The sequence below is a fragment of the Chaetodon auriga genome, chromosome 13, assembly GCF_051107435.1.
Source record: "Chaetodon auriga isolate fChaAug3 chromosome 13, fChaAug3.hap1, whole genome shotgun sequence".
NCBI lineage: Eukaryota > Metazoa > Chordata > Actinopteri > Chaetodontiformes > Chaetodontidae > Chaetodon > Chaetodon auriga.
Window position 1 is genome coordinate 5,378,465 of NC_135086.1, and position 13,456 is coordinate 5,391,920.

The window sequence follows — 13,456 nt, forward strand, 5'->3', positions numbered from 1 at the left end:
GTTTATGACGTTCAGCCGTTGGCCCACATTTGTAGTCCTGGAATGGGTGATGAAGAAAGTCAGGGCCGTAGCCAGACTTTTAGAAACCGGCCCAACTGTAGGCATGTCTAAGATCCCCCCCACACCCCCTTACAATATAAATAGCTAATAGACAACATAAATAAGACTTCTAGCCGTTAACAACAATATATAAAAAGACACAAAATAAAATCAACTACAGAAGGCTACAGCATGCTTAACGTCTCATGCAGGGGGTGAGAGGGGTTGATGTAGGCATGGCTGACGTCCTCCTCTCGCCCACCGCCTCCTCGACGTCGTCGAGGAGGCGGTGGGCGAGGGAAGTCCAGGAACACAGCATTGCAACATGCTGCAGATACAGAGCAACATTAGTATTGATTTGGGGACAAATATCTGGCTATTTGATGAATGTAAGTCTAATACTCACTCTCCTTTTAGCCCTGCTTTGTTCTCAGCCAACTCCTGAGGGAAGTGTGCTGCTCCTTAGCAGCTAAAATCTCTACTATGCTAACTCGTCGGTCGGTGCTGGGCTGGTAGGTTAGTGCACAGCGGGTTTATCAGAGCTCCTTCACTGGAAGAAGCTTCCTGTAGCTGCTGGAAAACCTGCTGATCAGAGCAGTTTGATCACTTTAAAGAGTGAAACAGTGAGCTGAGAGACCCTTGAAGAGCCCACTCAGTCGAGCTGAGGGGAACTGCAGAGTCGGGTGATAATTCTCTGTGGGTTTGTCACTATGAGGGACACCTTTCACACTGCACACGGTCATTGAAGTGAATAGAAAAATACTGCTCCTGTTGTATCATTCTCCATACTGCCAGGAACTAATGATACTGAATCATTTACTTTATGTATTTATGTAAAAAAAAAAAAGTAACTCAAATTTCAGTACACATAAAAATAACTGGAATCAGCCTATAAACTTTAAACTCGGTGTTAACTGTAGAATGAGCTAAAACATGTCCACTGTTTCATTTAGAGACTTTAAAACTGCTTTTAGTGCCTTATTTTGAAGGATAAACAGTCTTTTTTTTAAAAAAAAAAAAAACCAGATGAATTATCAACAAAAATCCATGTTAACGTTGCTTTTGCAGCACACATAAGAGACACTTTAGTACACTGTGGTCTCCGGTGAGGACTGGATTTATTGTCCCAGAGGGAGATTTGTTTCCAGCCAGAACAACACAGAACGAGATATTGACGATCCGTAAAATCGTCTTGTTCACGTTCATACATCCCTTCTCACAGCAGTCCCAGATGGAAAAATACACTTAAATTATACTTTTAGAGTACACTTTGTGCCATTTTTTTCAGCTTCAAGTATACTTAAGCGTACTCAAGCAGTCCTTAAATATATTTGAAGTGTAAATATTTGCTAAATTGGCACAACTCCAGCTCAGCTGAGCTCTTTTCCACTTTAAAGTCTCGACCAGGTGGAGGTAAAGTGAGGTGTTTGGGGGTCATCAGTGTCATTTGCTCTGTGGTTCATGTTTGAGAGACCTGGCTGTAGGAGGGCAGATGAAACTGGAGCCAGTGTGTGCGATGCAGGTTTGTTTTTGCTGGAGATGGTGAACACAGTGAAAAAGCAGGAAGAACTGAATGAGGTGAAACAGGAAATAGTCTGAGGTTACAGATGACATGGAGTCTACTGTTCGCTGTGTTTCTAATGTGTCCATGGGATCTGAATCGCTCACCTGCTCAGCTGTCTGTCCATGGATGGAGGTGGAGTGCGTCGATGTGCTGATCACTGGTCTTACGTGATGAATAAGTAATGGAACAGCCTTAAATAATTTGTAAGGCCTATGGAAACGATGAGATCTCTGCTATCATATTATTTGAATGTGTTTGACTGTTAGCCTGTTTTATTTAAGATTTTTTACTGTGAAAAACAGTGAACTTGTTGATGATGATGGCTGATGGGAAATTAAACAGAAAAACTGAAGGAAAAAGAAGATGATTGTTGAACTTTATTATATGAAATCTTACAGTCCAATACATTATAACCATGGTTATAAAACAAGACAGTGAAGCAAACACTGTGCAGAGGGATCAGTACCCACCACCGCTGTGAAAACATACTTTACACAACACTGACACCTTCTGGCTCCCGAGCAGAACTGCAATACTGATTTACCAAACTGCATAACATTAATTAAAAAGAAGGGAGAAAAGTTCATGTTTAATGTGACAAAGTCGTGACCTTGTTCTCATTGATTTACAGCTGTGAGGACACGGTCATCTTGATTAATGTGTCCGATGGAGACATCGCTGTCGTTGATCCAACAATAAAGACTGTCCACCAGTTTAATCTGCTAATGCTGCTGTTCACATTGATTAACAGCAGAGGAGAAAGGAAAGCATCAGTCGCTGCAGCGTGATCAGAACAGGAACTTTGGAATTTTAAAAGGTATTGTTCATAGAAAAGTGGACATGCAGAGCATCAGCGCAGAGAGCTGCTGTGTCAGACATCAGCAAAACGAATGTGTTTTTTGTCTGTCAGATATATTGATCATGACGATAACTGCAGTCACTGCAAAGCTCATTCAGGTACACTAAAGTGATTTTTATACAACAGATATGAGTAAAGCTATAAAATGAAATATGGACATAAATACACGAGGCTCCACAGATCTGATGCAGAGATTTCAGCCGGTGCGATGAAGAATATTCTCGATGTTCTTCTTCCTTATTCGGATCATCTTCATCCCGTGAGCTGCAGCAGAACAGAGCAACAAAGTTAGAAACGAACTGAATGATTATTGATCATTGTGCTTCTATGACTGAACAAAGCTACATTTCTTTCTTGCTCTTTTTGGAAATGACCTCTTAACGCACCCTTTCTGCTTCGAATGCACTTCATAATGCAGCCTTTCCGGTATGTGAAGTTGTTCTCGTTTCCCCCGCAGCCACTGTAGTCAAACATCTGGCATCTCTTGGTCTTGGGGTTGTATGCAAACCTCCTCTCTGAACCGTGGCACGTCCCTCGGTCCACAGGACTGAAGCACAGCTCTGAAGGCCGAAACTCTGTGAAACACAGCAAGGAACAATCAAAGCTGTAGATCAGCAAGCAACTAACAATTTCTTTTATCAGCCAGCAGCAATTAGTCTGGGCCCGGTGGAGGATGCATGGTCCTAAAGCCTGTTAGCTCCTCGTCTCAGCTTTTAACTCCACATGGGCTCACATCCTCACACATTACGCTTCAGTCTGACTGTGGAATAGATTCCGTCCAGCGTCTGCAGGCTCTCAGACTTAAACTGACAGATTTGAAGAAGTGAGAGTTGTTATCGCGGCCTCCCTAAGGGCTTTGTAAGCTCTCCTCTTTCATTTATTCTGGGGCTTTCTTCATGGTGAGAAGCAGCTGTAGTCGAGTTGTAGGGAAGCTTGTTAGCAGTCATGAGCGCTCTTTCCCGCCTTGACTTTCCCAGGTAAACGCTCTGACTCTGCAGCCAATATTTACCTCATTATTACTTCATTTGCTGGGGTCAATTGGAACAGAGCGATGTATTAATTGTGACCAAGTTGTCAATAAATACTGATCATTTTACTGTCATACATCAATATTAACAAAGCATTAGACATTATGATTTTACAGATGAGAAACCGTAAGAAATCCCTCAAATATGCTTCTTTTCTTCAGATTAAGAATTATTAAATGAAGCAACTAACATAACACAAACATAATGTGATCATTTGTTAATCCTATATAACATAATATATTTAATGTCTGACTGCTTTACTATCTATGTGAGCTGGTTTATTTGCCTGTATTTACATTCCAGTTCCTCGCTGTGACACTGTAGGTGCAGATCACCGTATGACCACAAGATGTCAGTCTTTGGTTTCAACACTGCAGCGTCTGCTCGGTGGAAGGACACCACACTCAGGATGCGTGGCGGTTCTGTCATGCTCATTTTGCAGCTTTTGTGACTTTTCAAACGCTCCATTTCAGCTCAGATGTGAAAAACAAGTGTCACCTGATATTTGAATCATGAATCATTAGCATATATTACCCTCTAGATCTGTCTAATTTAAGATCTGAATAATTCACAGACACTCTGAGGAGTTTTCCTTTCATGCCAGCTTTCTTCCTGAGAGACATTTTTGTCACATGCTGGAGATCTAATCGCAGAAATACAAGCAAAAAAAAAACAAAAAAAAAACAGTCTGATTGGGAGGTAGTACCATCGAGGCTAAGTCATCCTGAATCTTTGCCTCTCTGTTTTCTGACAAGAGTGAAATTGAATTCTTAAAATTATAACTCCTTGAATGAGTTGAGGGAAGCACGCCAGGGTCTCCTGCTGCGGCACAAAGGAGCCTTGGAACACGACGACCGTGATATATGCCCCCTCGCTCCTAACACAGAAAATTAGTTAGTGGGAATATGTGACAAATGGGCTTCGGGAAGGAGACACTGATGCACTGTTTCTGCCCTTTGCTTTGCACAACAGGCGACATTTTGCAGGCTGCCTACCATCAGTGCATTACTTCACCTTGGCGTTTGCACAGTTGCATTATTGGCAGCTTGCACCGCTTTCAGGGTTCAGAATTCAGAATTCAGCAGAGATCGGCTGCTCCTCCGAGGACAGGGTGATTGATTTAATTATGCCTTACAACAGTTAATCTATCCTAAATGTCTGCTGCTCCATCATGTTTGCAATGAATTAACTTCTCTGGCTTTGTGCCTTCCTGCCCCCTGATTTTTCTCGAGTTCCTCACTGATGCTGAACTGAAAACTGTAATCAGCCACACAGTAGGCTAATCTGATGTTACTCAGACTGAAAATGTTCCTTGTTATGGTGCATTCAGATGGAAAGCAAAGCTAATTTTTGCCTTGCATCATAATGCAGGACCGTTTGTGCCCGTGTGAGTGTGGACCGGTGCTGCAGCTCAGACTCTGACTGATCTCAAAACTCAGCAACAACTTCAGTTCTTTCTGCTGTTTCTCTTTCTCTCTTTTCCTCTTGTACATTCACAAAGAACTGCAATAAGCAAAAATTGTCTCCACCTCATTTTGCAGCAGAAAAATATGTGTTTATTCTTGCTTTTTTTCCATTGATTTTACTGCACATGCAATTACCCCTCGGCTCTGTCTGAACACACCTCTAGTCATCCTTTCTTACCTCCTGGCTCTCGATTGGTGTTGTTCATTTGCACCTGAGGCTCAGGTGCAGTCAATTCTCCTGAGAAGCAAACACACACGTCAAGGGATTAGTTATGATGAAGAATAGCTCAGCATTCTGGGAAATATGCGTCTTTCCCAGAGTGAAAAAAGAGGATCAATACCGCTCTCATTTCTGTGCATTAAGAGTTGAACTGGAACCAGGAGGTGCTTATCTTAGCTTATCTTAGCTTAGCTTAGCTTAGCGTATCTTAAAGACAGAAAGCAGGGAGAAGTTTTGTTCTTCAAGTTCAAAAATCCGTCTGTAGCGCTTATTAATCAACATGATGCGCCTCATTCATTTCAGCCATCTGCAAACAGCGATGTAGAAGTGACAATCTGAGGTTTTAGTGTTGTGGTGTACACGCTGAGATTTTGCTGGTCTGTTCTCGGTCATCTGTTGCATGTCTGTCCGTCCTGGGAGGACAATCCTTCTCTGTGTCCTTGTTAAATGTTGTTTTTTTTGGGGGGGTGGGGTGGGGGAGAGTTTCCAAACCAGAATCTGGGGTCTATGGACAGAGGGTGTTGTTGTAAAGCCCCCTGAGGAAAATTGTGATTTATGATTTCGGGCTGTATAAATAAAATTTGACTTGACTTGAACTGTTTGCTGATGAACTCCAGTTTATCTCTCCTCCCAGTGCTTCTCTGCACCGTCTCCACTGGCTTTCTTAGCAATCTCACAGTAACAGGAACATTCTGGGAACTTGTGTTTTTGGACAGCATCAGGGTATCTGTTCCCCCTGCCAGTGCCTCTAAGCTAGGCTAAGAACCTCCTGGCTCTTGCACTCCACCTAACACACAAACAAGACAATGGTGCCAATCTTCCATCTCCCTCTCCCTCCAAAAGATAATATATTTCCCAATATGTTGAATCACAGAGTAATTTTATGTTGTTTTGTACATTCTGCATTAAAGTACAGCGTTTTTTTTTGTTAAACAAGACACACAACATTAACATATTAGACTTGAAGTAGAGTGTGATGTGCATGCAGTCTTACCAGTTAGTACGGTGGACAGCACAACATCGGACTTTCTAGCAGGCTGTGTTTGGACTTCGGGTGCCTTAGTGGGTTTTACTAAATTGACAAAAAACATGAATCTCAGGAATCACAGATTCTAAACCAGGATTTTCTATATTTAGAACAGATCCCATTAAATCCCAGTGATCAATCATAATTAATTTCCAGTTTAATTTCATTAGTATCCCACTATAAACGGTGTTGGTCTGCAAACAGATATAATCTACTAATGAAACCAGACAAAGCCATCTATCTGAAATTGTTATCCATAAAAAAAAAGGCTTTTCAAATTGATTTCCAGCACAACATAGGCCGTCGGCGAAATTGGTCACAGTTGAGCGACTTCCTCGTTATTTTCTTTGACATTTTCAATATCTAAATGACTTCTAAGTCGTGCCTAAGTCTAGTGTAATTGAGTGTGCTTTGGCCACTTAAAAACGATTTAAATGCTAAATCAAGGTGGGATGTGATTTCATGGTCAGCTAAAATTCATCAGAAAGTTAATTTTCTGCATTGGGACTATTTTGATTGTGTCACCACTCTGAAATGTGTTTTCATTCGCTGTGCGGCAGCTGCGATCAGCTGTGCCTTGGCCGTCTATGAACCCAGAGGTATGTAAATGACACTTGGCATGCTTCTTCGAGGTAAAGACAGGAAAAGTAATTATTTCCGTTCGGCCAAATTAAAACGCTTGACGACAAGGCAGAAATGGGACAGACCACAATTACAAGTCTTATTATCTGTAAGGCTGTGGTGTAGATACATTGACTCTTAAATGGCCTTTGTGGTCTTACACAGACACTTTTTTTAAAGATACACTCCATTTTCCACCAGATGACAGCATCTTCGGAGCACTGCAGAGCACAATACCCAACCAGACCTAATTTGTGGTTTGGAATTGAAGCTCACAGAGCTGCTGTGTGGGCAGCCTGGGTGTCAGCCTTTACTGTATAAGGACAAAAGTTCAACCTGGCCCACCTGGGTTCTGACATTTCGCCTGGCACTCCGCCATGCTCCTGAAATTGTTGGCATTGCCGAAGCAACCACCGTAAAAGAAATGCTTGCACTGCTGACTCCTGCCGTCAAAGAAGTAGCGCGTCACCAGCCCCCGACAAGGACCAGGAGCTTCGGGTAAATGACACGGGTTCTTGTCATCTAGGAAGAAGAGAGGAAGAGCAATTAATCGATGACTCCATTACAGCTCTTTATTACTGACTCTGTTGCTACATGATTTTACAGTTTTGGTTAACATTTATGACTTTTGCTGCTGAGACGTAACTTTCTTTTATGGTTTGACTGACAAAGACAGAAAGTACATTCTGTTATACAGTATCATCATTTTTGTTCTGAATAGAGCTTCAACGATTCAGACCAAAACAGAAGCTTCAACACCTGACACGCTCCACTGCCTCGATTGAGCTTTCAGCTTTGCTTTGAAAGCATCTTAATTGTACTGATTGGTAAATTGCTTTTGAGTATCTCACAACAAAGCCAGTGATAGGTTTTGCTTATACAGAAAAGGTATCGTGCAGGCCTTCGAGCAGTGAATAACACATCTGAAAGAGAACACTGAGGTCGGTTCAGCAAATAAGTCTTGAAGAGAGAACCCGAGTAAGGGAAGACCACGGCAAGGACACCATGATAAAGACAGCAAAGATAGAGGTACTCAAAGCCTGTGCAGAGTTTAAGGTCCAATAAATGAAGTGCAGGCCACGGCCACAGCGAGAGCACTTCCTGTCTCCTCGCGCGGTGACATTTCCACTCCAGTCAGGTTTCACATTCGCTCGTTCTCTGCAAGCTGAAAAGTCAACACTTCCAGGAAGAACGTTCTTGCCTCCCCTTGTCCCCAGTGAACCTCCTCTGCCATGTCTTCCTTCTCTGCTTTCTTTTCTGTTATATCTCTTACCTCAGTTCCCATGTTTCATTTCGGAGCACTCGTTGCATATATCATCACCCCCGGGTTTTGGAGTACTGGGATCAGGGTATTACAGCTCGAAGCTAAAGTCTGATGTTCACCTAAATTCTGCATCTTTCATTGTGTAAGGTTGTGTAAGGTTGTTGTAATTGTGCAGTTTTGTTTCCTGTTTCTCCTCCTTTTCCTTGATGGCATCTGCCAATCCGACCTTAATGCTTTTAAAAAGGGGAAATTCAAAAGTTAGAGTTTATTCGTACTTCATATCTGTGGTATGAACTGCACTCAGAGTTTCTCTAATCTGAAATCTATATCTTTAAATGTTGTCTCTGTCTGCAGCAAGGAGCACTCAACAGCAAAGGCAGCAGAGGGGCTGTGGGGGGCTGTCAGGAACCCTGTTGTTTATTTGAATAACCCGTCACAAAACCTAAAACATTTATGAGCCGGTGACGGGCCCATGCTTCATTTGAGTGTGCCGTGGTGTGAGAGGCATCAGTTGCGTTGGACTGGCTCAGTTTCTAACAGACTTTATTGGCATCGTCAACCCAGACAGGTGCAGCCTGACAAGCCGTGACTGGCTGATCAACACTTCTCAACAGCAGAGCAGAGAGGGAGCATCCAATCATGGCAGGTGTACTGGGCTGATCCACCACACAGATGGATCACGACTGATTTCATCAAAACTAACTGATAAGATTCTTTAAATGTGTATAATGTGGAAAGTTTGATTACATAAATGAGGCGTCGTCACATTTAAAATGACAATGATGAGGCATCTTACTCTTTCAAAGCGTATTCCAAAGACTGTTAAGGGAGTGAAACAAGCAATAACAAGCAAGCCAATTAAACCTCAGTGACCCACCAGTGGATTAGTCAGTGCAAACTCGCTGTGAACTTTGATCACACCCACAAAACTTTATTTGAAATTACAGCGGAGATCCCCAAGTTTCAAAAATACGCTGCCTGTATTTTGGGAAGATGTGTCTGAAGTGAGTCCAGCTGCATACACAATGTTTTCATTTCATGGACTGGTGCAACTATTAAAACATGCAGTGCAATATTAAGATTTTAACAACTTTAACTGTGAAATAAAAGAGGAAATGTGGATGTTAAGGAGTTAATTTATGAATAGATAGATTGCACCATTATAAATCCATCTCAAGTAAAGATAACCAGTGTTATCAATACAGTGTTAAATCATTACATAATAAGAACTTTCTGCATTGTTATTGAATGAATTTCCAGCATTCATAAGCTGTAAGATAAAAGATAAAACATGTTGGTGCTAGCAGGCAGATTTTCTCAGACTAGCTGTTTCCAGTCTTTGTGCTAAGCTAAGCTAACCGGCTGCTAGCTGTAGACTTATGTTTAATGGACAGATGCAAGAGATGTATCTAACTCCGGACAAGAAAGTGAAATTTCCCAAAGCTGGCAGCCATCGTGGACAGACAGAGTGCTTCACTGGCTAACAAGCACAAAAAACAAAAGTTGTTAGAAGCTAAATTAGAATTCAGTCGAGACGTCTGACTTCTCACCTGTTGCATCGTCCCAACAGATGAGGATGTCTGACACCAACTAATAACGCTCTGTTTGGTTTTTATGTTCGGTCTTTGAATAACCACACTCTGCTGAAGGATGACCGTGATTAAGAGGCTATCACTGTAACATCTAAATACACTTTATGAGGTGACTTTGACTTAAAAGCATGGGCAGAGCGATGTGTCAGAGGGTCGTCTAGCACGCTCTCCAGAGCCATGCAGCGATGAATAATTCAGAAACACAATTCTCTATTAAAGCTGTGAAGGTGGAAGAGGTGATTTGTGTTTTGAGGAGAATTATCGGTCAGCTCTTTCTACAAGTGCTGGGTGTGAATCATACGGTCTGTCGTTCCAGAGAGTTTTGGCTTCTTTCCAAAGAGAACCTCAATGTTTCAGGGAAACAGTCTTCAACATTTAAGACCGTCTGCAGTGACTGCTTCACATTTTGGCCCTCAGAATATGAGATTTTTAGACATTGTAAAATTAATGCATTAAAACCTTCCAGTGTTTCCAAAAATTCTGCATCATCCTTCTCTTATCTCTACACTTGTTCAATTAATTTTGTTCCTTCAGTTTTCTTCAATAAATTACAACATAGTCTGATCGTTGTTCTGCCTCTAACTGACACCATCTTGGCCTGGCCTCCTCGAGAAATTTAGCAAAATAAATGCACTCAAACTCTGGATGGAGACAGATGTCCAATAACACAGAAATACACTGACCTCAGCAGCTGTATCAGCCTATCCACGGCCCGAAAAAGGCTGTTTTTGATAACCTTGTTACTGTTTGCATATTGTAAATTGACATAAATCTGGTGGGATTGAAGCCAGTTTATCGAAGAGCTCAACGTTTGCTGTCTGAGAGAAACATGAGTGTTACCTATTAAGCATTTTGTCCCATTAACAGCCCAAAACTGCCATGATTTACTAAACATTAGGCGATGAAAAACAGGAAAACACAAGTTTGTTTCAACGCTGCAAAGTCGGCTCACAATTTTCGAGTCGAGGGATCTTGTTTACATCCGTTGTGTTTGTACAAAATGAGCCTGAAAGAGGCATACGGCACTTCCTATGCACAAACGGTGATTTATAAAAAAATGATGGGAGAATGTGCACACCTGCACATAAAGCTTAAACCATGCCTACGAACACTTCTGAGACAGAGGATATTGGTGTCACAGGTGGTGAGGTGTTGAATTTAAGCCAGATTTTATAATGAGGCCTCTCACACATGTAATTTCACTTAATATCAGACGTTGATTATAGATCCAGGTGATCATAAGCATTCAAACCAGCAGCGTTATTTGTACTTGGAACAACTATTCTTCAAGCACCTTTCAGTTTAAAAAGATATAAACCAACTCAAATCTTACAGTGCTCTCAGTATTTCATCAGTGTTTATTCACCACATTCTCAAACCTCCAGAGCGCCGACGGGAGGCCTGACAGGATCGTAACGAACTGACGAAATCATCAGTTGTACAAATCCAAGATTAGATCAAATAGCATTAAAGAACTGCAGAACGGAGCGTCAATACTTTTTAATAATATCCTTAGCCGTGGCCATCAAACAGCATGTGCTTCCTGACCTCCAGCTCATTCACAAGCACCTCCATTTCTATCTCAGAATACCTCCTTTTCTTGGTCTTCCTTTCGGTTTGTTGCCACGTTTCACAGTAATGAACCATTGATCAGCCGGCTCATTTGTATTCATTTATTTCCATTCATAAGGTGCTTTGCGTGGACCATTCAGGGCTGAATGTGGGCGTGCAGATCCATGTGCCCACACTTCCAGGCGGACTGTGATTTATAAAGGGAGCATTGCCTGCAGGTGTGCATTCGCCGTTTTTTGTTTCTTTTGGTGACGCGATTTTCAGTTTTTGTGCACGTGTACAGAGTGTGGATCCTGCACACAGTTTTATAAATGAGACCCCAGATTTCAACAATCAACCCAGTTCTGCCACCTCCAGCAACACATTGTTTGTGCTGCTGGCTTTTCTGCCCCTCTTTTCTTTTGCCTATGTGACCTCTTCAAGCAGAGCTGTAAAAGGGGCATCAAACCAAAAGGAAGAGTTGGGGGCACAATGGTTATGACTCATTGGGGTTTCAGTCAAACATCAGGACTGGAGAGAAAAAGCCTTCGCCAGGCTCAGAGATAAAAGAAGTTTGCAACACAGAAACGTTCCTCACTTTGTTGGTTTGTGACCTTTACATGAAGATTCTCGTTAAGATGTCTGCGACTGTGTCGTCACGTGTAAGAAATACAGACACAACAGAAGGTTTAACTAACTGATGGGTGCAATAATACATCTCAAGTGTGTCAACTAGCTGTTCTTGTAGTGTGTGCTATGTGGGAATTAAAATGTCACTGATTTGATGATAACAGCCCCGCAGCAGAAGACGCCTGCCCTTGAGATCTGCTTCCTCTAAGTTACAAACGAGGTGACATTTTCAAATGTCTGGCTGTTAAATAAAATCCTTCTTGGAAATACTTGCTTCATCTTTGTGTTCACTGAGTCACAGAGGTTAGAATTGAATTCATGTATTTACTGTATACAAAGAAACAATCAACATCATATTGTTCAGGAAAACAGGCTAATATTAGAGGGTGGCACCGATCAATGAAAATTAAAAGACTGCTGTTAATTTGGTTTAATTTTAAATGAATTTACAAATGCATCAGACTTAATAAGCCTGACATGATCATTAGTTTTACTGCAGTGGAGCTCAAGGCTACCCAATTTTCTCACTAATGGCTTCATTTGTTTACAGCGATCACACTCATGTCAGTTGTTCATAAATACCACTGTGCTCCAATTCCATACTGATTATATACACTATAGACTTCAGACCAGTCTTTGTAGTGTACTGTGCTTGCAGTAAATGTCCAAAAAATGAACATACTCTATTTAACACGAACAGGCAATGACGAGATTTTGTCTGTTTGTTTTTATTATTACCCAGAAACTCCAGGCAGTTTGTCCATAGAGCTCGAACTCAGGCGACTCCCAGTTGTTGCTGAAGTCTGAGCTGTAGAGAGTAAACAGGAAGGGGGAGAGGACAGTCCCCTGGGGGGCACCCGTATTGCTTACTACACTTCCTGACATGCAGTCTTACAAACCGTGGCCTGCCGGACAGGAAATCCATTATCCAGGAAACAAGTGGAGTGTCCACCTGCATGGCCCGGAGCTCGTCTCCAAACAATAGAGGCTGCATTTTGTTAAAAGCACTGAAGAAATCAAAGAACATGATCCTCTCTGTGCCCCCAGCCTTGTGCTGGTGGGAATAAGCCTGCTGTAGCAGCTAGATGATGCCATCATCGACTGCAAATTTCCCCTGGTAGACAGAAGAAGGAGTGCAGAAGCTCCAGTGCTGGTGGGACAGTATCAGTCACTCAAGGGTCTTCATCACGTGGGATGTCACGGCCACAGGTCTAATGACGACCAGCCATGACGTCTTCCGCAGCATAAGGGGACATTTCTGAGTCTGAGGCTCAGGGTGTGGATGTCCTGCAGGACCCCATGCAGCTGCACTTGCTCCAGCACCTCATGCCGTCCTGGCCTGCAGCCTTTCCTGGGTGGAGTCTTTGCAGTCCTCGTCTCACCTGGCCAGCTGTGAGTCATTTTGAGGTGTTTATGGAAAAACGTATTCGTGTTTCGCAGCCACTCCTTTTCCATTGGACTGTTGCGTGCCACCTGATAATCCCGAAAGCTGCAAGCCAAAAACTCCACACGGTAGCTTTAGTTTTGTCACTTTTTCAGTGTGAACACGATGGACTTGAATTTAACACAAAGCCAAAACCTGCTCAGAGTTTGGA

At 42.3% G+C, this 13,456-nt stretch overlaps 1 protein-coding gene across 2 annotated transcripts in view; it reads right to left on the bottom strand.

Annotated features, from left to right (window-relative positions):
• Window positions 1–1,962: 1,962 nt before the first annotated feature.
• tfpia (tissue factor pathway inhibitor a) overlaps window positions 1,963–13,456 on the bottom strand; it is a 34,729-nt gene continuing 23,235 nt past the window's right edge. The window contains exons 3-7 of one of the 2 annotated variants that reach the window (XM_076746713.1): window positions 7,170–7,346; window positions 6,171–6,248; window positions 5,135–5,194; window positions 2,849–3,037; window positions 1,963–2,726 (exon numbers count right to left, since the gene is read on the bottom strand). In XM_076746713.1, the coding sequence (XP_076602828.1) occupies window positions 2,659–2,726; window positions 2,849–3,037; window positions 5,135–5,194; window positions 6,171–6,248; window positions 7,170–7,346 (572 nt within the window). In that variant the 3' untranslated portion in view covers window positions 1,963–2,658. The remainder of the gene's footprint in view (window positions 2,727–2,848; window positions 3,038–5,134; window positions 5,195–6,170; window positions 6,249–7,169; window positions 7,347–13,456) is intronic. The other variant, XM_076746714.1, reaches the window with a different exon arrangement.